This window comes from Herpailurus yagouaroundi, unplaced genomic scaffold (genome assembly GCF_014898765.1).
Source record: "Herpailurus yagouaroundi ecotype Mexico unplaced genomic scaffold, PumYag 189, whole genome shotgun sequence".
NCBI lineage: Eukaryota > Metazoa > Chordata > Mammalia > Carnivora > Felidae > Herpailurus > Herpailurus yagouaroundi.
Genome location: NW_024412420.1, coordinates 14,742,368 through 14,766,204, shown reverse-complemented (window position 1 = coordinate 14,766,204; position 23,837 = coordinate 14,742,368). Strand labels below are relative to the sequence as shown.

The following is a 23,837-nucleotide window of genomic DNA, read 5'->3' as shown; positions in this document are numbered from 1 at the left end:
AAATAGGCATTTCTCCAAAGAAATATAGAAATGATCAACACCATTAGGGTAATGCAAATCAAAACCACAGTGAGATACCATTTCATAACCACTAGATGACTAGAATTCAAAAGACAATAACAGGTTTTGTCAAGGATGTGTAACCTTCATATAGAACTTATGAGACTGTAACATCATGAGGCCACTTTGGGAAATAGTTTGACAGCTCCTCAAAATGTGAAACCTGGAATTGCCATCTGACCTCACAATTTCACTCCTAGGTCTGTACCCAAGAGAAATAAGAGCATGTGCCCCCCACAAAAACTTGTAAATGAATGTTCATAGCAGCATTATTCATAAAAAACAAAAAGTAGAAACAACCCAAGTGTCCAACTGATGATGAATAAACAGAATGTGGTATATCCATACGATGGAATATTATTGGGCCATAAGAAGCAATGAGGAAATGAGACATGCTATAACATGGAAGAACCCGGAAAATATTATGCTAAGTGAAAGAAGGCAGGTATAAAGGCCACATATTATATAATTCTACTTATGTGACATGCCCACAATAGACAGATGTATAGAGATAGAAAGACTGGCGGTTACCAGGGGCAGGGGGCAAAGGTGGAGGGGAGATGGGGAGTCATTGCTAATGAATAGGGGGAGGGCTGCAGGGGAAAGTGATATAAAATGTTCTAAAATTGATTGTGGTGGGGTGCCTGGGTGGCGCAGTCGGTTAAGCGTCCGACTTCAGCCAGGTCACGATCTCGCGGTCCGTGAGTTCGAGCCCCGCGTCGGGCTCTGGGCTGACGGCTCAGAGCCTGGAGCCTGTTTCCGATTCTGTGTCTCCCTCTCTCTCTGCCCCTCCCCCGTTCATGCTCTGTCTCTCTCTGTCCCAAAAATAAATAAACGTTGGAAAAAAAAAATTAAAAAAAAATAAATAAATAAAAAATAAAATAAAATTGATTGTGGTAAAGGTTGCACAACTCTGTGAATCTACAAAACCAAAAAGAGTGAATCTTAAATTTATATGTGGGTTATAGCTCAATAAAGGTGTCAGAAAAAAAAAAGGAAAGGAAGAGAAGAGAAAGAAGAAAGAAACATTCTGACAATGTCTCTCATTCATTCAATGCCTCCCATTGGCCAAACCTATCCAAGAAGCTGGGGGGCAAAATTGTCTGGGAAATGTAGTTCCCTGTGACACTGAGCAGGGCAGAGGAAGGATGGAGATAACCCCTCATTCACCTCTGATTCTCTGGCCCGTGAAATTCAGTCTATAAACACGTGTCAAATCTATAACTGGCCCTTATTCTCTTGCCTTGGGCTGGGATCTGTCTGTTGGACTATACAGGGGGCTTTTTGAATATAAATAACCTGATGATTCATGATCCTATGACCAATGAGTGGGATATCACTGTCACCTTCTCATTCCCCTTGGTTCCAGAAAGCACTATAGGGTTGAGGCCGGATTGGAGGGAGGAGCGGGGGTAGGAGGGGCAGAGAAGAGGGTGGCTGCTCTCACAACTTAAAAGCACTTCCTCCCCAGACAGTGAGAGCTCAAGACCCGGCACAGCCTTCCTGTGTGGTTTCAGCCGCCCAGAGAGTGTCATGGACCTGGGTGAGTGAGCCTCCTATGTGAGAAAAAGCAGTACTGGGGTCACTCTGACATCCAGCCTGACTTTGTGGAATGGAGGTGGAGGAGGGGGATGGAAGGTATGGAGGAGCCTCCTGAGGAATCAGGTTCTGAATTTGGTGTCTGCTCCCAGAGAGTGCCACCCTGTTCTCCCAGGCATGGTGGATGCACCTGTCAGACCTGGGGAAGGGGGTAACCATCAGTACCAGGAAAGACAAGGCAGAGTGAGGTTGTGTCTTTCTAGAACAGTAGGGACGGGAGAAGGCTGCAGGGCTAGGGTTGGTGGTGATCTGGACGGCACCTGTTCTCATCTCAGCTCGGGGTGATGGGTGAGGCTCTCTAGGACCTGTTCCATCAGGGACAAAGTCTCCCCAGAGGGCTCTGGGCCCCTCCGCTTCCCGTCTTCCCTCTGATTTCCACCTTTATCACCTGCTAACCAGGGATCAGAAGCTCTGTTACCTCAGGGTTGCGAGGAGGAGCGAATAGGAGATGATGCCTTGTGCCAGTGGTATAGGCGGTGCAAATGCAAGCCGGCTGCCCACCTCTCTGGCTTTGCCGCCGCCTCTTGCAGGTTAAAGGCTGGGTGGGCTAGGGGAGATGGGACCGCAATGGGGCATTCAGTTTGAAGTCAGAGCCCAGGCCTCCAGCACAGCCTCTGCGTCACTTCATTGCTTTTTCTGCCCTGGCAGATGAGTCTTCCCTTTAAAAAGCCTGTCCTCTGGTCTAACCTCAGTCTTAACTAGAGGGAACGAAGCTCTTGAGAGGGTTTTGAGGGGTACGTCCAGCTCCAGACACCCCATTTGTAAATCTCAGCTGTGAAGTCAGACCCGGCTGAGGCTACAAAGGCCAGGTTCCTGGATGGTTCATTCTCACCAGCAAGCGAAGCACCACGGCGGCCTCAAAGCCGCAAGAGGTTGGCTTTAAAAAGTGAAGGTTCACTGGTGCTGTCCTCATACTCCTCCCACCACACCACAGCTTCTTGCCTTTACTCTACCTCCCCCACACCTGCCCGGAACCCTGGGCGGACAGAGCGATCACCTGTAAAGGGGTTAAAGTAGCCACCCACCCCACCACCTGGGGCTCCTGGGAAGGTGGGGTCTGATCTTTACCTCTCCATCACAGGTGCTTTGGGGGTGTGAGCAGAAAGTATCTGTGGAATGAATGAATGACATCGAGAACTCTGAGTTGATTTTAGTTTTTAAAAATCTCTTCCAACCTCCTCTCCTGCCAGCAGCCTGCTCGCTAATCCCACTCCCCAGACCCCCACCACTTACCATAATCACAGAACGCAGGCATCACCCCCTAAGAAGCGGTCCCTGACTCTCTGTGTGACCTCTGTGAAGGGAAACCAAGCAGGGTCCCAGTGGTGTGATGGGAAATGTTGGAAAACCTGCTCCCCACCCCCCGACCCCCCTAGGAGGAAGGGCTCTGATTGGTAGTTCTTGCCAATTTCCATTGTGTAAATTCTCCCGCCATGGTTAATTTCAAGCCCTAGACAATTTCAAGGGATGAAAGGGCTGAGTAGGGAGTCAGGGAAGGATGTACACAACTAGCTCCCTGGGCCTGTGAGAACCAGCTCTCTAGTCCACCACTGAGGGTCCCCCACCCCTCCCCAACCTAGGTTTGGGGAGCTAGTCTCACAGGCTTTGATGCGGGGAAAGAGGGCAACCTCTGGTTTAGGAGAAAGGGATGTTCTTGCCTGCCTCACTCAACTCAAGAGAGAGCCCCAACGGCCAAGCCTGAAATGCTGGTAAGAAGGGAAGCCACTGAGAGAAGCGTTGCTCAGAACGGACTCTGGACGGTTGGTTAAGGCGTGTGGGCCACAGAGGATCTGTTTTTCTCTCTTCATCTGCCCAGCAGGGAGCAAGAGGTGGGCGAGGAGACAGAGTTTCTGTTACACAAAATGAAAACACTGAAGCAGGACTGAACTGGTCTTTGATTCACGATTTGAATGAGCACCCCCCACTCCAAGCATCCTCCCCACCTTCGAGGGAGGAAACTTAAGACCTCAGAATTCTCCAAAGCAGAGAAGAAAAAAATGAGCCCATCAGAGACTTCTCTCTCATTAGCTTGACCTGAAATGGTGGCAGAGGGGTATTGAAGGAACTCAGGGCCAACGCCTCCCGGCCTTTTGGGGGCCTGGCTGGGTGGGGGTGGGGGTGGGAATGGTACAGCCTGAGGGGGCTGTTGGAGGAATCTCTCCTCTTGGTTTGGCACCTTCTTTCCATCGGCTATCACTGATGGGCGAATTGGGGCATGACAAGTCTCGTGGAGTGAGAGAGAGACACATATGTCAACAAGCCACTGAGACAGAGCGAGATACAAAGCTGATGGGGCAAGCGTGAGGCACTTGGGAAGCTCAAAGAAAAGAATAGTGAGCATGGGTCAGAGGGGCATTTCGGTTGGGTTTTGAAAGGTGGGTAAGCGTCACCAAACCAGACAAGGAGGAACAAGGGATGCGGGATGTGGCAGGGATAACAAATCCAATTTTCATCAGAGGCCAGTAAGTCAAATGCCCTTATGTCAGGGCAGATGTGGGGCCAGTTCTGCGATGTTAGGGGGATAGAAACAACAGAACTGGATGATCCGCAAGATATGGGAAAGTAAGGATTCCCATCCCGCCCCATGGAGGTCCCTATACACAGTGGGGTCATCAGAAATGTAATGGGATGCAGTCGTGAGAGTTCCATTCCAATCTCAGATCGGTCTCGTAGAAGCTGTGTGGCCCCAGGCAAGTGGCTTAACCTCTCTGGGCCTCTATTTTTGGGAATATAGTATGAACATCGCAAGACATCGCTCACAGGATGTTACAAGGGAGACATACACAAAGACTAAAGGGAAGAAGAAAAGAGCGGTTAGGAGCGTGGTTTCTGGAGATGGAAGGATTCAAAGCCCAACTCCACTACTAGCTGACCGTGTGACTCTGGGAAAACTACCAATCTCGCTGTGCTTCCGTTTCCTCAGTGCCAGATGGGGATACCAGGCATACCTACCTCAGGTCTTCTGTGAGGATGAAATTATCAGACCTGGGAAGGGTTTGGTGTGGACTGAGAGCTCAGCGGGATCTGAATGATATCACTGGATAAAACAGTTGATATCACAGTGACTGCAGGGTTCAACAGCCCTGCCTACTGCCTGAAGGGCACCCCCCCCCCAGTTCTCCCACCTTCTCTCCAAATTTCCTTACTGCTTCCTTGCTTCTTCCCTCCCCTTCTCCACTGCCTCCTCTCCCTCCAACCCTGCCCCCTGTAAAAAAAAAAAAAAAGTGTCAGCAGGTGAGGAATTCCAGAGAGGAAAAAGTCTGGGGGGCTTTGCAGGGGGCAGCTGATGGGCAGCTATAATTCTCTGGGCAGCCTGGAGGGCCCGGAAAATGTGGAGATGCAAGTTCAGGATTTGGGGGAGTAACTGACCAGCAGTCCCCTCCTCCCAGACAAGGAGGCAGTTTCCCTTGCTGGGGGCTCAGGCTGGAGTTCTAGGGAATTTTCTTTCCATTATGATTATTACTAGAAACTCAAGAACTCAGAAAATACCCAACATGTAAGTCTGAGATTCCCAACGTCAGTGACCTCACCCAAGCTGGTGCTCAGGGTCCATTGCTTTATGACTTGGTGCCAGACAGAAGCAATCTGACTCATGGCCGTTGACCAGGCTCCTGTCCCACCACAGAGTTCCCCTAAATTCCCATTTGATAACCTTTCTTGAAAACGGCCTATTTTTGTTCTACAAATCCTTGCTCATCCGCCATTTCCAACACACCTGGAATGAGAAATCATCTACACACACACACACACACACACACACACACACACCCTGGTCTCGCCCCGTTTCTCTTCCCCTCCACCGGTGAGCAAAGGAATGGGACAGGGTCCAGGAGGAGAAGGGGTTGATGGAGTAAAATAGAGACACCTCTTGCTCCTTGTATCTCACCCGTTGTGACTTAATCAAACCTTTGAGGTTTCTCAGTTCTCACTGACAGTCAAAACGAGCTTTCTCTAGAGTAACGAAATATTTGTACGTGTTTAAAGAAACCTCGAGCGCTTCACGCCAAGATGAGTCAGTGGAGGCTGGGCTGTGCGCGTTGGACCCTGACGAGAGCGTGGCTGAAGTAAAGACGTGGGCTTGGGCAGGGCCCCTCCGGGTAATTCAGCAAGGAAGGCGGAATGGAGAGGGGGGCTAGGATGTTGCATGACAATCTGTTCCCCACCAGGGAACAAGGGGGCAAGCTGGGGACAACGGGCTAGTGGGTGCCTGCCCTCAGAAAGAGAAGACAGCCAGGAAAGCAGGTCCATGAGGCAAGACCATGAGGGTCTTGACTGCCATACTAAGGGGGCTTCCTCCTTAGGGGTGGATGGCGAGGTCCTCAGGATTTCGGAGGACAGCTGGTCGGGGTGGGCCTCAGAGGTCAGCCTCAGAAAGACGTGTCTAGCAGTAGTGTGCCGTATAACTTGCTTGACGTGAGAGAAATACCTATTTGCTTATGTGGCCTGATGCCCTTCCTCCTTCACTCAGGAACCCCCAAGCCCAGAATCCCCCGCGTTAGGCTGTCCATCAGAGCACACGGTGTGTGAATTGGGTGTCATGCAGAGATGCTTCCAGCAGGTGGCGCTGTGGCCAAGGAAACAGACTCTGATGCTCTCCCTCTTGGAAGCAGAATTCCTCGCTGCTGGAAGAGGGCCCCCGGCTTCCAGAAGGTGCTTGAAGCACAGTCCGAAGCATTTCCCTGTCCCTGCTGAGGCTGGAGGTGCGACCGGCCTACAAGTCCTGCCTGGGCATGCATTGGTGGCACCCCAGTTATTGACTGTCCTGTGGGCCAGGCCCTGGCTGGGAACTGAGGGTCCTGTTATTATAGGGAGGGGGCTACAAAGGCAAGAAAGCACAATTCCTGCCCTCCGGGTGCTCCCAGAAGGTTAGGTGATCTGTACATAAAGTACCCTGTGAACTGTCCTCCCTGCTCAGCCCTCAGAGGAAGTAAGCTCCCGCTCCAGCCCCTCAGCTCCTCTACAAAGCCGAACTGAGCAGCCAACTGTCCATCTTCTGACCGCAGCACACCAGGCCTGTGCTCACCTAGGGTCTCGGCCTGCTGCTCAGACTCAAGGAGAGCCTCCTGGCTTCCAGAATGTACCCAGGGCACACTCTGGACAGGCCAGACAGGGTCCCTTCCCCACAGCTGAACACGTTCCCCTTTCCCACATCACACAAGGCCCCGGATTAGAAAGAAGTTAAAGAGAGAACGTATACACACACTTCAGTCAAGGCAAAAAAGTAGTTACTTCAGAGAAGTCTCCCATCATACCACACTGTCACAGGACAGTGTCCCCTCAGGCCATCCTGGTGCTCTCTCTCCCTTGAAGAAGGGGAAGCAGGGCATTCATTCGTTCATTCATTCACCAACACACAATTCCCGGGTGCCTTCTTGATTTGGGGTCTGTGCTGGGTAAAAGGGAAGAGATCCCTGCTCTAAAAGCAGGCTGAGAGAACAGGCAAAGTAAACCACCAGTTGGCCTTGATGAATGTCACTTGAATGAGAGGCTATGGAGGCAGATGGGTCCCCAGAGCACTTTCCCATCTTTGAGATGCCAGGAAATAGCCTCACTCCTCCACCCATCCCTGTGACATTACCCTATTTCCTCAGCTGGCCTCACCCAGAAGACACTCAGGGCTGTATTTGGGGCTGCCCACTCACCTGGGTGTAGGAAAAATGCTCCCCAGTGGCTACTGGCACCAGACGGTGCAGGACACACACACACACACACACACACACACACACACACACACACCCTGACCACCACCACCTCAGGGCTGTGCTACCCATATAACCTGGACTGGGAGGGGCTGCTCAGACCCAGGTGTCAAGGTCAATCAAAATTCAGCCTTGAGGGGTGGTATGGGCCAGAGTGGACTTTCCAACTCCAGAAGACACCCTGAAGAACCAAGAAGGGGGTGGGGAGCAGGGACTGCCCGCTGATCCCACTCCTTCCCAGGACCTCAGAGTAGAGAACGAGGAGGAGAGGGCGGCAAAGGCTGGGCAGGCAGCCAGGTGCTTCAAGGCACAATCTGGTTCTGATGTTCCAGGCAAATGTGGTGCCTGGGGCTTGTGATGAAAGTTCCCAGCAGTGCCCCCACCCCTCCCAGAGGCTTTCTTTCATAACAAATCCCTGGCCCTGCCACGCAATAACTTTCTCACCTTGTCTCCTACAGGGAAACCAATGAAAAGCGTGCTGGTGGTGGCTCTCCTTGTCATTTTCCAGGTGAGATCTGTGGCCGAGAAAAGCTCTGTTCCCTCCTCCATACACCCTCCCCAAGTCCCCCCCTTCCCATCCCTGGGGTCCTGGTGGAAGAGGTGGGCACTTGCTGGAAGGAAATAGACCCAGACACAAACCCACTCGTTATTCCTTAAGCTGATGGCCATCCCTCTCCATCTGCTGAGTGACCTACAAAGCCACAGATGGTCTCTGAATGTCCTTTACTCCATTTAAATGAAAACATGGGGTCAGGGAATAAGACACCACTGTCTCCCCCACCCCACTTCCACTGTCACCATCCAGGATCCAGAAATGTGGGCTCCATCTGAGTTCGTGGGAAGGAACTGCACAAAGCAAAGGCTGTGAGGTGACTGGAGTCTGTGCATATGTATGCACAGCCACACATGTAAAACTTCATACGTGAGCTGAGAGAACCCTTGGTCTGGTGGCCTGGTTACTATCCAGTTACCGCAAAGCTGTCTCCCTCCCTTAGTGTCCAGCCAAAGCCTCCCCTGGAGGCCCCAGTCCCTTCTGTGAAGTCAAGAGGACCATTTGAGCCCCACTTAATGGGGAGGGAAGAAAGGATGAGGCCTGGGACACTGGGGGTGGGGGTTGGTGCACATACTTTATGGGGGCCTGAACTCTGCAGGAGCAAAGTCCCCCAGTTTACAACGTTCTGCTTCGCAATCCCAGAAACGGAGACAGGAAATCTGGCCCCGTGAAGTACCAGAGTTAGAAGAAACTGTAACTCATACAGTCTACTCTCTTCCATTTGTTCGGGGTGGGAGCTCTCTTGGAGGGGGAGGGGGAGGGGGAGGGGGAGGCTGAGGCCAGAACCCGAGAGGCAGTCCTTCAGAATTTGGCGCTTCCCCAGGTCTGGAGGCCAGAGGGGCAGCTTTCCAAGAGCTCCGGCCAGAGGCAGGCCCCAACCTGGGCGCTGTTCCCAAAACCCCATCCCAGAGGCCCCCCGGAGCTTGGGCTGCAGCCTGGCCCCCCTCCTCATCACCACTCACTCCCCTCTTGCTTCCCATTTCCAGGACTCGGGAGGGGCTGTGCTGCTGCAAGTGGAGCCTGGAAGGTTGGGGAGGGGACAAGACAGCTGGGGCTCATTCTTCTCTTTCCTTGGGGGGGGGGGGTGGCTCAGATGGGGCAGGATGTGGTGGGGCTGAAGGCTACAGAGGCATCAAGCCTGGTGGCCTGGAGCCAGGAGGTAATAAAGGGGAGAAAGAGAAGGCGGGACAGGGTGGTGGGGAGCATGCTTCATAGAGGCTGGGTGTACCCCCTTATGTCCAGGGACCCCGGACTTAAAATCCTGGGCCTTACCATGGGTGGCTGAGAGCAACCAGCCTCTTCCAGGACTCCCAGGCTGCCATCATGCCCACATGAGGGAAAGGGGGTTGTCACTGATATTTGCTCAAGATAGCAAAGCGCAAAGAAAAGGCTCCTGGACATTAGTTTGTCCTTGTTCTGTCCCCAAGCAGGACAGTGATAAATTCAGAATTCGGAAGTAAGAAAGACAGAGACAGGATGTGGGGAAGTCAGTAGACTGGGTTCCACTCTGGCTATGTAACTTTGAGCGAGGCTCTCCAAGAGCCTCCCTTTCCTCAGCTCTAAAGTCACTCCAGCTCCCCAGTTGTATGCAAACCCCATCCTGTTGAGCTGCCCAGAGCCCACTTCCCAGAGGAGGGACCGTGGGCTTCCTGAGGCGATCTTGCAGCCCCACTGCCAGGCTGCACAGGCTTAGCCATCGCTGTGCACTGAGGCACGGGGCAGGCGGACGTGAGTCCTCCTTCATTGATAAAATCACAGCAGGCTGCCTGAACCCTCACCCTGCCCTGCAGACACGCTAAAAAAAGCCCTGAGCAGCTGAGCCTGGCTGATTGGGATCTGCCGGAAGAGACTGCAAGGAAGAAAGAGACAGAGAGGTAGGGGAAGAGGGTAGCACAGAGGGAGAGGGAGACAGAACCACACTCTCTTCCTGAGGTGCAGGGAGGACTCTGTCACAGCTGAGGAGGCTATGGCCCAGTGGTGCATCAACCACTCCTGCCATGCTGTGCAGTTGAGTGCACTTGGGCACACATTGTCTGAACCCCTACTGCGTGCCGGGCACGGTGCCTCGGGCCCCAGGGATTCATAGAATTCTTCGAGTCCCTAACCACCCAAAGTCACAGCAGCTCACCCCACACCAGGGTTTCAAGGCCTCTCAACCAAGCATTTGCCTTCCTCTCTTCCCGCTCTAGGCCCTCCTCAACCTTAACCCCAAGGTGGATTTTCCCTTAAAAGCTCAAGTATTTTGTAGGCTCCCTGGAAAAAATCTTTCTAGCAGATTCTAAAGGAAGCTCAAGAAGAAAGGCACACATCCTAACTCTCCTGGAGTTTCCAGGCACCAGAACCTAAGTTAGGCCCCTTGCCACAGCCACGTGAGGGAGATAGTCCCCATGTCCATTCCACAGATGAGAAAACTGAGGCCCAGAGATAAAGTGTGTTTATCTGGCCCAAGGCTCATCTGACCTGAAAACCCAGACACTTTCCAGTCCCCCATCAGGGCAAGTAGTGACAAGTGTCTCAGAGATGGCAAGATCAGACCCTTGCTACCTATTAGAAATGCAGAATCTTGGGTTCCAGCCTATTAAATCAGGACATGCATTTTGACAAGATCCCCGGGTAATTCATATGTGTGTTAAAATTTGGGAAGCACTGGTTTCACACCAAAGAACCACCTGGAAAGTGGCCCAGATCCATAGAGCCCCGCCCTCTGAGATTATGGTTCGTCTCAAGTAGGGTCCGAGAATTTGCAGGTGATGCTGATGATGCCAGTGGTGGGGGCCACACGTTGAAACCACTGCCCTGGGGCAATCCCAGGGCAGCAAGATTCGCTGAGCTGAGCTGGAAACCACTTCACTAAGCTGGATCATGTTGCCCTATTCACGTCCCCGCAGGTGTGCCTGTGCCAAGATGAGGTCACAGATGATTACATCGGAGAAAATACCACGGTGGACTACACGCTATATGAGTCCGTATGCTTCAAGAAAGACGTGCGGAACTTTAAAGCCTGGTTCCTGCCAGTCATGTACTCTGTCATCTGTTTCATGGGTCTGCTGGGCAACGGGCTGGTTGTGCTGACCTACATCTATTTCAAGAGGCTCAAGACCATGACCGATACCTACCTGCTCAACCTGGCCATGGCAGACATCCTCTTCCTCCTGACCCTTCCCTTCTGGGCATACAGCGCGGCCAAGTCCTGGGCCTTCGGTGTCCACATTTGCAAGATCATCTTTGGCATCTACAAGATAAGCTTCTTCAGCGGCATGTTGCTGCTTCTTTGTATCAGCATTGACCGCTACGTGGCCATTGTCCAGGCCGTGTCGGCCCACCGACACCGTGCCCGCGTCCTTTTCATCAGCAAGCTCTCCTGTGTGGGCATCTGGATGCTGGCCATGGTGCTGTCCACCCCAGAGCTGATGTACAGCGGCCTCCAGAAGAGCAGCAGCGAACAAGCACTGCGGTGCTCCCTCATCACTGAGCACGTGGAAGCCCTGATCACCATCCAGGTGGCCCAGATGGTGGTGGGCTTTCTGATCCCCCTGGGGGCCATGAGCTTCTGCTACCTCGTCATCATCCGCACCCTGCTCCAGGCACGCAACTTTGAGCGCAACAAAGCCATCAAGGTCATCATCGCTGTGGTGGTGGTCTTTATAGCCTTCCAGCTGCCCTACAATGGGGTGGTCCTGGCCCAGACGGTGGCCAACTTCAATATCACCGGCAGCGGCAGCTGTGAGCTCAGCAAGCAGCTCGACATCGCCTACGACATCACCTACAGCCTGGCCTGCGTCCGCTGCTGCGTCAACCCTTTCTTATACGCTTTCATTGGCGTCAAGTTCAGAAGCGATCTCTTCAAACTCTTCAAGGACTTGGGCTGCCTGAGCCAGGAGCGGCTCCGTCAGTGGTCTTCCTGCCGCCACACCCGGCGCTCCTCCATGAGTGTGGAGGCTGAGACCACCACCACCTTCTCCCCGTAGGAGGCTCCTCTGCCAGGACTAGATGGACCTCCCCCAGGGTCCCTGGGCTGGGGATAGGGAGCAGATGACTTGGGCTCCAAAAACTGCAGAGGGAAAAGCAGTCCTGGCTGTTAAGTTTTATCTCGTGGGGAAAGCCCGTGCCGCAGCCCGGGCTTCAGCCCGGCCCTAGCTACCTCCACCAAGGTTGCAAAGAGTTGTGGCCGATGAGCCACACCAAGTCCTGCAACACTCCCAAACTGAGGCTGTTGTCTCCTAAACCAAAAACCCAAAGTGGAAGTCGGAATACGGTCCACACTCTTGGGGTGAACAAGTAGTTGGTGACAGGTAGGCTGGCGGAGGGGGCCCGGCGGGTCCTCTGAAGGAAACTCCTTCTGACCTAGAATGACATCCTCCCTGAGATTCAAGGGCTGAGACAAGGTCTTCCAGAAAACAAGGCTTGGTCTCCAAGACCAGAGATGGTGGGGAGGCTTGGCATGGCAGCGAGAGGGGGATGCCAGAGGGCCCAACTCCGACTTTCTGCCTTCATCGCTTTTTCCACTCTCATCTGAGCCAGCAAGAAATGGCAGCCTCTGGGCCTCCCCCAAAGCACACTTGCCCCTCGCCTGCCACCTCTCATCAGGCTGCTGCCCTCCCAGGCTCTCCTCGGGGAGGGGTGTGGTGTTTCTTGCAGGTCAGGCCAGCCGCTTCTGCCCGGCCAAAGCCACGCTCCCAGCCAGGACTCTGGGGCAAGGATGACGTGTGGCCAGCCCTTCTCGGGTCTCAGCTCTGCTCAGATGGAGGAGAGGGCAGGGAGAGGGGTTAGGGGCCAGGGGGTGGTGACAGTGCTGGCTGCCAAAGACCAATGAGCTGCTTTTTGTTCTTAGTCGTGGGGACAAAAAACTCTCATCCTGTCCAGCACGGTTTACTCATATACAAATACAAGGTTTCCCTTGAGGAAACAACAGCTTTAAAAGAAGGGAACATTTTTTGATAAATGACAAATGGGCATGTTCCTGTTTTGCAAACTCTCACTTCCCACCTGACCACCCCCACTCCTCTCTTTGCCCCGGTCTTCATTGCTCAGAGATGCTCGGAGCCACGAGGTCTGCCGAGCTATGTCCTGAGCCCATCCAATGACACAGCCCCAAGAGACTAAAAGAAGCAGGGGGAGGGGAGGCACAAGGTGCCTGTCTTGCAAATGCCCTTCCAGAGCTCATGGGAGAGGACCTAAGCCTGCACCATCAGCAGTGATCTAGAGACACCAGTGTGAGCTGACCTTTGGAAAGAACCAAGTTGTCCCTGTAACCTCAATGGCTGGGAGCTCTCCCTGACCTTTAGGAACATTTATACACTGATCTGCTCATCTGTCCCGGCTCAGCCTGGAACCAGAGCCCCTGACCCTTTGTCAGTCCCTTCAAGTTTCCCAAAATGGTGTTTCCAGGGAGGGCCTCCCCCTGGGCACAGAGACCACAGCATGCTGGATTAAGGGGGCTTGGGATGAGACCCATGTGATAGGCTTACCCTTTGCTGGCTGCTTGAAAGCCAGGTTCACCCACGTCCCTCCCTACTGACCATTGTTGCAGCAATAGCCAATGTATGGTTACCCACCATGGAGGGGCAAGAATCAAGAAACAGCCACTGCCCTCCACGTATATCCATGTCCCTGGGGTGCCCTGATGCCCAGAACCTGACCCCTCCAAGCCAGAGCGGAAGTTAGCCCAAGCTGTGACGTATGAGGAGGGGTCTAAAGGGCCCTGAGCACCAATACTTGGGGGCCTGATGTGGGGAAGGGGGTGACATTCATGCAAAGGTGATTCCATCAACTTTACAAAGTGAAAAAAAGCCTGTCTGGTAATGAAGCCCATTGTCCAATTTCACAAGCACATTACATTACCCTCCGCCGTGGGATGCCCTGGGCACTGTTTGTCAGCCGGCTTCCACACTGGGAACCGGCGCCCTGGGAAAAAGGAACCCGGCACGGATGCAGTCAGCGTGGGGCAGTGCTTGCCGCAGCAGCATTAAATATTAAATGGTGCAGCTGCAAATGCGTGTGCACGAGTGTGGGGAGAAAGGGGGAGCCCCAGAGTGCCTGTGGGACCCCAAGAGGAGCGTGGAGCCCACTGGTGTGCACATCCTAACGAGGGCACAGGCAGGAAACCCAGCCTCAGTTCCTGAAGGGAGAAATGTAAAGGAACGGTCGTGAACAGGAAGCCAGTCCAACCGCACAAACATGCCATCTCAGCTTCAAATACATTTTTCTAAAATAACTGGACATCTCCAAGTATTTACAAAACCCCAGCAAAGTTAATTCCCCAAACTGCTCTATCTCAGCTCATTGCTGGCCTGGCCCCTGTTTCCTTGCCCAGCACCCTCATGTGCCTTCAATGAACTTTGGGGGACCCCTAGGAAGAAAGAATAGACTCACTGGGGAGCACTCCCCCAAGGGCTTCTCTCTCTCTCTCTCTCTCATCTGCTTCATACAACCGCCCCGTCTTCCTAGGTTCATGGCCCCCACAGCCCCTCCCCGTCTCCCACAGCTTCCCCCTTCTTTCCAGCTCCAGCACCTTGCCCCCCAGCTTCCCTGGCTGCAACCCCAGGCCACAAATCTGCCCTTCCAGCCAGAAGCACCACACCTCTAGAATCATGGTTTCACGGAGCTGCAAGGGGCCTCAAAGATCCCCAAAATGGTGTTTCCAGGGAGGGCCTCCAGCTGGCCCAAGCCCCAATCACTCTCTAGATGGGGAAACTGAGGCTCAGAGAGAGGAACTGACTTGCTTAAATAGACACTGCAATGTACGGATACTGGATAAACTTGCTTTGGGCGCCTGAGGATCTGGCAAGATTGTGGAGGCGGATGGGGGAGAGCCGAGGCTCTGGAGACTGGCTGACTGTGAACCTCAACTCTATTGCCTCCCAGCTGTGTGACCTCCAACTGTTGCTCAACTGCTCTGAGTCTCAGATTTCTCAACTGCAAAGTGGAGAGGATTTGGCAAACATTTAGCACGGTGCCTGGAATGCTGCATGTGGCGGTGAGGAACCCAGCCTCTGCGGCCAGACTGCCTGGCTTGAATCTCAGCTGCGCTACTGGTCTTAGTCTCTCCATGCCTCGGTTTCCTAATCCATGTGATGGAAACAAAAATCATTGCACCTACCTCCTAGGGTTGTCATGAGGAGCAAATAAAATTCATATATGTAAAATGCTTAGAAATCCTTACGGAAGTGTTGTTGATAATCGTTCAGAAATGTTCAAGACGGGGCGCCTGGGTGGCGCAGTCGGTTAAGCATCCGACTTCAGCCAGGTCACGATCTCGCGGTCCGTGAGTTCGAGCCCCGCGTCGGGCTCTGGGCTGATGGCTCAGAGCCTGGAGCCTGTTTCCGATTCTGTGTCTCCCTCTCTCTCTGCCCCTCCCCCGTTCATGCTCTGTCTCTCTCTGTCCCAAAAATAAATAAACGTTGAAAAAAAAAATTAAAAAAAAAAAAAAAAAGAAATGTTCAAGACATGGTAACTAAAAAAAAAGTTGCTAACCACAAGGAAACCAAATTCAATCCTTTAGCCCCATTTCCATCCTCATACAATTTGTAAATCGAGCTGGAAGACAAGCTGAAGATTAGTCAGTCTGTCCTTCCCACCAATTGTACAGGTGAGCCAACTGAGGCTCTGAGAGGTGAATGACTCCCCTGGGGTCTCTCAGGAGCTCTTGGCCATGCTAGAACTTGAACCCAGGTTCCCAAGCTCCATCCAGAGCTCTTGATCCGGACCTCCTGCACTCACTCACACTGCCCTACACATCCACCCTGGCCTTTGCCACCCTCATCCCAGACCATGTAGCTCTGCCCTGACAAGCGCCAGCCCTCCTGTCCTGTGGCCAGGTCCTTAAAGAGGCTCTCCCCTCTCCCCCTTAAATCATTCCTGTCCTTGCCATTGAGTCTGGGAGAATGAGGTACAGAGAAAAGAACGATGGCAGCAGGCCCAAAGGAATTCAGGCAAGTGATCTTTTTAAGAAACGATCCTTTCTGGGGGTCACGTTCTCAGTTATTTGTCTGTATTGACGGTAAATAGTTGGAGGGAGAAGAAACAGGCCTGTGGGGGCGGGGGTGGGAGTTGAGGCGAATAAGATGGGGAGCAGAGGGGCGCAATTTTGAGTGGGGACAAAAGGCAGGGGGAAGGTGGGGCAGGGGTGTATTCTAGGGACTACTCAGGTAGGGACCAGACTTGGAGAGTGTTGTCAGTGGATGGAAAGATGTCCTCCCACCAACACACACACACACACACACACACACACACACACACACACGGCTTCCCTGGACCTCCCAATCACAGGTGAGGAGAAAGGAGCTCTATTAATCTTAGACACAGGTGGGCTCATGGCCTTCTTTGCCAGGAGGAGGCTAGAAACAGCCCAGTTCCCCTAGTCTGAGCCCCTAGAAAAACCCTATGGAGTAAAAGAAGCGGGTGTCTTCTCCCTGAAATCAAAAGAGCAACCGTGTCAGCCCTCCCAGCTTCCACTCTGAGAGCAGATGTTTGAGAGGCACTGCAGGGAGGAGAAGCCTCATCACACACGCGCACACACGTACACACACGTGTGCACACACACCACCCCCCAGCTCGGCCATTTGTCTTGCCGGGGGCCTAGAAAGAGATACAGACAAGGAGTCTGCTGTAGAAAAGGCTACATGGCCCCTTGCTCAGCCAAAGCAGCTCTAGACCAACAAATCTCATCTGATCTCCAAAATCAGCAGCGAGGACACGTGATTGCTCCCGCGACTCCCCTCCTTGGGTGCATGCATGGCCAATTCAGACTGCTCTTCCTCCCGCATTCACTGTGAAGATGGATATAACCTTATTTTTGTCTATTGTTTCCTAACCCCAGGGAATCCACTTGCTGGATTGTTCTATGTGTAATAGTAACCACTACACAGTGTGGCCTCCAGGTGCTCCTCTCTGTGTAAATAAACATAGGCCTGCACGAGCAGGGTGGGGTCAGGCTTTGCCCGGTTCTGGCCAGTTTCATTCCCTCCGGGTGCAATAGGTCCAGAGGTCAGACGGCCATCCCCCTAGCAAGAGGGCAAGTGAGGAAACATGCCTTGCCCCGGCGTTCTCTCGTGCCTATGTCAGAGCTTGTTTAGGGCAGCGTAGTTTATATTATTAGTCCCAAGTAAATATCTGACACGGTGAAGTTCAACAGATACTACAGATGAAATGCCCCAGACCCTTTCCCAGAGTTTAAAAGGAGGCCTGGAAATGCACGCACATTTATCTTCTATGGTTTATGCAAACTACTCAAGTGACTGAAACAGGAACATGGTCACGTGTGAAGGCCGAGTGGAGCATTCTTCCCAGGCCCAGGAGGTGTTTTCTGTGGCATGGTCAGAGCCTATGGTCCAGCCAGGGGCCAGGAGTCACCTCTGGTGGCACCAGCTCTGTCTCTTGCGTGGAAGCCTGGGCTCCCACTCCGGTAGCTAACTCCCCGGACCCTGCCATCTTGCCTGCACTAACACCTCTTTCTGCCACCTGCCTTCTTTGGACACCCCCATTTCAGGGACACTCAGCTACCAAGGGGTATTTCTGGCAACCTCTGGCCTTGGGGGTCCAGGGAAAGGGGAGCAGGAAGAACAATGGGAAGCTCTGAGCCTGGGGAGTTCAGGGAGAGGCCCCTCTGCCTTCAACTTCACCTTCAGATCAAGACACAGGCCTACACCTGCCTGAAATCCTTCAGTCCCTGTCAGAGGTAGAGCTTCTGAGTCAGAGGCTGGATAATTACAGGGTGGGAGGCTATCACAGAAGTGACTGCAGGAATCACAGAGCCTCTAGGTGGAAAAGACCTCACATAGGAGGGGAGACAGGCTCACATTTACTGAGTGCCTATGATGTGCCAGGGACTGCTGGGTATACCACCTCCTGCTGAATTCTTAGAACAGGTGAAAACGCTGAGGTTCAGAAAGCCTGTGTGACTTACCTGAAGCAACACAGCCATAAGAATAACTACGACCTTACCACAATTGTGTTAGCATCAAACCTGTACTAAGCATCAAACCTTAACTCATTTAATCCTCAAGCAACCCTGCTAGCGTCCCATTTTACAGCCGGGAATCTGAGGCTCAGAGAGGTTAAGTAACTTGGCCAAAACGCACAGCTGCTACGTGATAAATCTTCACTAAGTGGTTTAGTTCTTGACCAGTTCTTTGACCAGCTGGCTTCCGAAGCCCGTGTTCTTGCCACTCGACTACACAAGCCAACTAAATAGCTGCTCGGTCATTACCAAATATGCATGGAGCCCCTCCTTTGCGCCAGGCCTTGTGCCAATATTCTCAAAATGTACCAGCCAAAACTTTGCAAAACCTACTGGACACAAAGCTCTGACCTGGGAGGAGGGAGAACCAAATAACAAAGATACAGCCCCCATCCACCAGGGGGATGTGACCCCACGGGCCCTGTGGCAACCAGGTCTTTGCTGCTCCTTGAGAGCTTGGTCTCCCCTTCTCTCCTCCAGGCTCTGCTTCCCACCCAAGCTTCCCCCACAGGCCAGCCCTGCAGGGCTGCAGGCTCTAGGAGGCAAGTGTCTGGGCTCTGCCACGGACATACTGGGCAACACCGGTGAGTGGTTCCCCCCCACCCCCACCCCGGGCCTTCATCTCCTTAACTGTGAGGTGGGGGAGCTGCACCAAATGATTTCCACCATTGCTTCCCGCTCTGACGCGGTGGCGGCTCCTCACCTGGGTGAGGCCGGCCAGGCAGGGCTCTGGGCACACTGATGCCTGGAAGGGGTACAGAGTGAGTGGGTGAGGGGCTGAGGAAGCTGCCCCACCCCCAGCTGTGGTTTCTGGTGGGGCCACCGTGGCAGCAGGTGGAGGGAAGTGTTTGTCACCCTTCCAACAAAGCAGTAAAACAAAAGCCTCCCCGGGGCACTATGGGAGCAGGCAGCAAAGGGCGCCAAAAGTGCCAAAAATAAAACACACCTTTCCTTTGATAGACACCAGCGGCTGCCGAGGTGCCTGGCCTGGGGGCGGTGAGGAAAAGGCTTCGATTTCATGCCCGAGACGGCACCTGCACACAACCGGCATGCACATACACATATACAAGTTGCACGCACTCATATACACAACCAGCTTCACGGGCCTGAGACCCGTGCAGTCCCACAGAGCTGCGCTCAGAAGGGCCCACACTTGATTTAATGCTCAGCTGTCTCTATCTTGAACTTCTTAATAATTTTTGCGCAAGAGGCTCAGCGTTCTCATTTTGCACTGGACTGGACTGTACAAGTTCTGTACTGAACCCTGCTGGTGTACACGCAAAAGCATGTACATTCACAATATGCTTAAGAAACACACAAGCATTTATATACACCACACACACACACACACACACACAAGTATAGATATGTGCATACACTCCCACGTAGAGCAGTAGTCCCCTCAACCTCCATGCACACTCACTGCAGCACACACATGACCGAGGGGCCATGGACACTCACCAGTAACACTGAGACACCTGCAGTTCACCCACACCTGTTGGCACAGCTCAATCACCTTAACGTTGAGAGACAGCCGAACAAAGCTTTGGGGAAGGGGCATGGTGAGAAAGAATTTCCCCCTGTCCCCAGCCTCCCCAACAGCTACAGCTGGCTTCTCTCATCAGCCCAAGGTCAGCAGCTGGGACCAGAAGCAAGGTAGAGATTGGGAAGTGGAGGGATCAGTGGGAAGGGAGCAGGACATGGGGTGGAAGGGAGAGAGACAGCAAAAAAGAACAAGAAGAACAATAATGGAGTCTCCAGGCAAGTTAGCCAGAGCAGTGGTCCCATACGAGTTTAAAAGGCCTTGGATTCTGGGCACCTGGGTGGCTCAGTTGGGTAGGCTGGTTTCAGCTCAGGTCATGATCTCACGGTTTGTGAGTTCAAGCCCCACGTCAGGCTCTGCACTGACGGCATGGAACCTGCCTGGGATTCTCTCTCTCCCTCTCTCTCTCTCTGCCCCTCCCCTGCTCACACACATGCACTCTCTCTCTCTCTCTCAAAATAAATAAACTTAAAAAAAAAGAAAAAAAGGTCCTTGACTCAAAAAAGTAACAGCACTGTCCGCCCCTGAAAGCACAGTACCCCCACTCCACCCTGGAGAGGCAGTCACAGGAACCCCACCTCCTCTTCTCACTAGCTCCAGGGCCTTGGGCAAGCCACTCAACTTCCCAGCCTCAGCTTCCTCCTCCTCGGGATGGAGAAAACAATGTCCACACCGGAGGGGTATGAGGTACGCCCAGATCCCGCAGCCTCGCCTCCTGGATTCTTCCCAAGCTTCAACATCTTGTCTCCTTGTCAGGCCTTGCAATCCGATCCTTGGTTCAGAAACTCCAGACCCCTCATTAATGGCAGATGTTCAGACGTGTTTATTCCCTGTCTTCCCCTCCCCTCCTTTCCTAGCCAGACGCAGACGTGACAGGTAGACACATTCCATGACCCACCATCCCTTCAAAGACCTTCAGCATCCTGAGGCCCCTTTTGATGCCACTGCACACACCCCCTCAAACCAAGCAGGGCCTCAAGGCCTGGAACATTTCCTTCCTTCTCTGCTTTCTGCCCCCAATCCTAATATTCCCTCCTTAAAGTTGTTCCAGACTCTGTCACTACCCTAAGGGCCCAGCAATCTGTTCAGTGTTACCAGACTCTAAGGAGTTAACCGGGAAGCAAATCAGCTCCAAGGGGTGCCTCTTTTCCCCTAAGAGATGAAGGAACTATTTCCCTTGACACATGAGAGAAGAAGTCACTTGCTTTGGTTGCAGAGTGAGGGCCATGGCCCTGCCCCCCTTACACCCGCCCACACGAAGAGTGGAACGGCCATCTGAGTGACGACCACCAAGAACCTTGATTTCATTAGAATTCTTACAAGGGTGTAGATCCTTCAGATCCCCACACACACTCCCTCGATGTATGGAGAAGGAAACTGAGGCACTGATGAGTGAAATGATGGGGAAGATGGGCCTGTGGTCTTTCTGCCATGCGGCCCCGAAGAGACGAAATTCAGAGCGTCCTCCCCCACCCGCCCCCAGTCTCTCTCTCACACAGCTGACTTTTCCTCAGGCAGGTTGGAGGTCAGCCAGGGAGGGGGAGAGGCGGTCTGGTCACCAGGTACCCCTTGACAGGCAGGAGCGGGGCAAAACAAGGGATCTGGCGCCCAGTTCCCATTCTGGTTTCACCATTCACTGTCTGTGTAGCCTTGACCAGTGCCTTACCCTCCACAGCCTCTGTTTCTCCCTCTGAAAATGGGCATGATGTTTTTCCAACAACTTTCCTACGGCTGTCGGGAGAATTACATTGAATGACATGGGGGAGACAGGAGCTCTTTGTGACAGTAAAGTCGTGTGGAAATAAAGCCTTTTTGTGTTGGCTTGCTAAATGATACCTAACTGGGAAATTAACACAAAACGAGGGCCTCGGCCTGGCAATCGCTAGACAAAAAGCCCTTCAGCCTGGACGACACCTTTGGAAAAGACACCCTTTCCTTCACAGTAACTGGAATACTCCCCTCTTATGTGAGTACATGCTTGACCATTTAGGGGCAATTTTTCCCCAAAAGGTGTGGGAAGTAGCCCCACCCCCCTTGGCACATGAGAACAGAAGTCTCTTGCTTTGGTTGCAGAACAAGGGCAGTGGCTTGGGTGCACCTGTGTGCTCCTGTACCATGTGGTCGGTCCTCAGCAGGTGCCCATCGTGCTCCTTCATGACTGCAGCTCCCTCCAGGAAAGGAGGCTTCAGCCACCAACCTGAGCTGATACAGACCAGTTCCTGATTGGCCAGCCGAGCCCAGTACCTGGCACAGAATAGGTCAAAAACATTTGTGGAATAAATGTATAAATGGTGAATTTGGGGTCTTCCCACACCCTTGACTCATAAGTTTAAAATCTACCCAAAATCCCCTGTGCTGCAGAGATATGCCCAGCAGACGGGCCTCTGTGTGGGAAGAGCTTAGTCAAGGCTAAAGGTAAGGGGGGCCCTTTCAGACGTGCTGTCCTGAAAGAGTTTCAGACCGTAAACAGATGACCTTGCCCTCTGATGCCCGCCCCCACCCCCCACCCCCCAGCACAGGGTCCAGGTGCTGACGCAGGCTCCTCTGCAAATAGATGCCGTTTCCATGGGAACTGAAACCCCAGTTTGTTTTTCCCTCCAAGGCACTCTGTAATTTCCAGCACATTTCTGTGCAACGTCAGCATCGTAACCTCACGGCAAGCTGCTCCTCGGAGTGTGAATCCAGACCAGGGCAGCTGAACTGACCCAGAGACATCACAATGAGGGTCCTCTCCCGGAAGGGTCTCTGGGGGCAGCAGTCGCCAGCCTCTGCCTGCCTCCCCACTGCGGAGTGGTGCCCAGCAGAGGAGGAGAGGGAGAGATGAGTCCTCCAACCTCCCCAGGGAGGCCGGGTGGGGGACGGGGGCGGGGGGCGGGGGTGGACGGGGGACTCATTTCCAGTAAGAAGTAGGAGAGATGCACAAGGTCTCAGTCTGGCAGCCTGGGCCCCAGCGATGGGTAACAGATGATTTCTGGCTGCAGGGGGGAGGGGAGGTGGTGCTCTCAGCGGTTGGATCATCAGCCTCTATTGTCTGAGCCTCTGAGGAAACCGCCACGAAAGCAAAAGCAAAGCAGAGAAGGACTTGGGAGCTGGAAGGGGTGTGGTTGGTGGACAAGGCAATGGGGAACTTAAAAGCCAGGATGAGAACTATATGGAGCAGGGGTCGGGGGAAGATTCTCTGCTCTCTGTCTCCTGTCCATTCAGGCTTAGGGCCTGGGAGGCATGTCCTTCCCAAGTCAAGCCCTGAGATGGCCACAGCCTGGGAAAGACCCAGAGCCAAAGGACCCAGCTAAGCCCACCTGGACTCCTGGCCCAGGGCGGCTGTGGCCTCTGCCTCCCACCACCTATAAAGGCAACAGGTGCACGGCCCAGGCACCCTCAGGGGCCCCAGAAGGGGAGTGTGAAGCCAGGGCAGGAGTTTGGATGCCTTTGAACTAGGCCCTTGACCTCACACACTCTCTCTCTCTGAGCATCATCATCAGCAACTCGGGACATAACAATAACGCCCACTCCTGCCCCTTCCAAGGGTGTCGTGGGCGGGGTGAGGAAACGTGTGACAATGCTCTGCACCCCAGAGCCCTCAGCTGCTGCTGCTGCTGTTGTTGTTATTGTTACCTGTGGGGACAGCTCCACTGCACCCTGCTTCAACCCCAGAGCTCTCCACACTGCCCACCCCTCCTGCAGAGCGCCCGGCCACGGACCGACTGATGGCCTGCCTCTCCGCGGGCCGGGTTCCCCGATTACTCAACAGCGTCCACTCGGGACGCTTCAACCCCAGGCAGGCGGCCGAGGCCCCCAGCAGAGCGAGAGGAATGTTGAGAGGAAACGGGACACGGCCAGCAACGTGCCCTCCCCAGATTGGTAGCCATGTGGCTGCTTTCTGGGGGCCCCCGTGGCCCGGTGGCCCCATACCCCGGCCTCACCCTTCTGCCCTCAGCACTTGGAGGCCATGGCCATTCATGCTACCTATTCAGTGCACCATGTGGTTAACGACAACTGTCAAACCACTGACCTGATTTTCTGCAAAAAAGAAAAGATAACAGGGCACTTCCATGTGGGTGGTGTCACAGGCGCGCACTTGCACACACATGCAAGTTCCACACAGTGGAAACTTTCTCTGTCTCCTTGACAGGAACCCAGCCCTGAGAGAGAGGGGGAGAGACTGAAGTGCCTATACCCGGAGCTTCCTGGGGTACAAAGCTCGGTGTTTACCTGAGCTCACTGAGACCTCCTTCATGAGCATGGCCGGTTTGAGGTGCCTCCCCTGCAGGGGACATTGCCTCTAACATGATCTGAGCCTCTGTGAGGTGTCAGCTTTCCCACCGGGTTGCTAAGTTCAGGCAGGATGGGGCCATATACCACACCCCCACGGATCCCCCAGCTCAGCGCCATGCTACGGTCCGACAAAGGGATTGTTAACAAGTT

General features: G+C 53.5%; 1 protein-coding gene across 1 annotated transcript; it reads left to right on the top strand.

Moving 5' to 3' along the window:
- The first annotated feature begins 1,033 nt into the window (after nt 1-1,033).
- Nucleotides 1,034-15,072, top strand: CCR7 (C-C motif chemokine receptor 7). The gene is made up of 3 exons (XM_040497459.1): nt 1,034-1,603; nt 7,817-7,866; nt 10,800-15,072. Exons 1-3 carry the CDS (start codon nt 1,594-1,596, stop codon nt 11,877-11,879), a joined length of 1,140 nt encoding a protein of 379 aa, XP_040353393.1. The 5' UTR covers nt 1,034-1,593; the 3' UTR covers nt 11,880-15,072.
- Nucleotides 15,073-23,837: the final 8,765 nt, after the last annotated feature.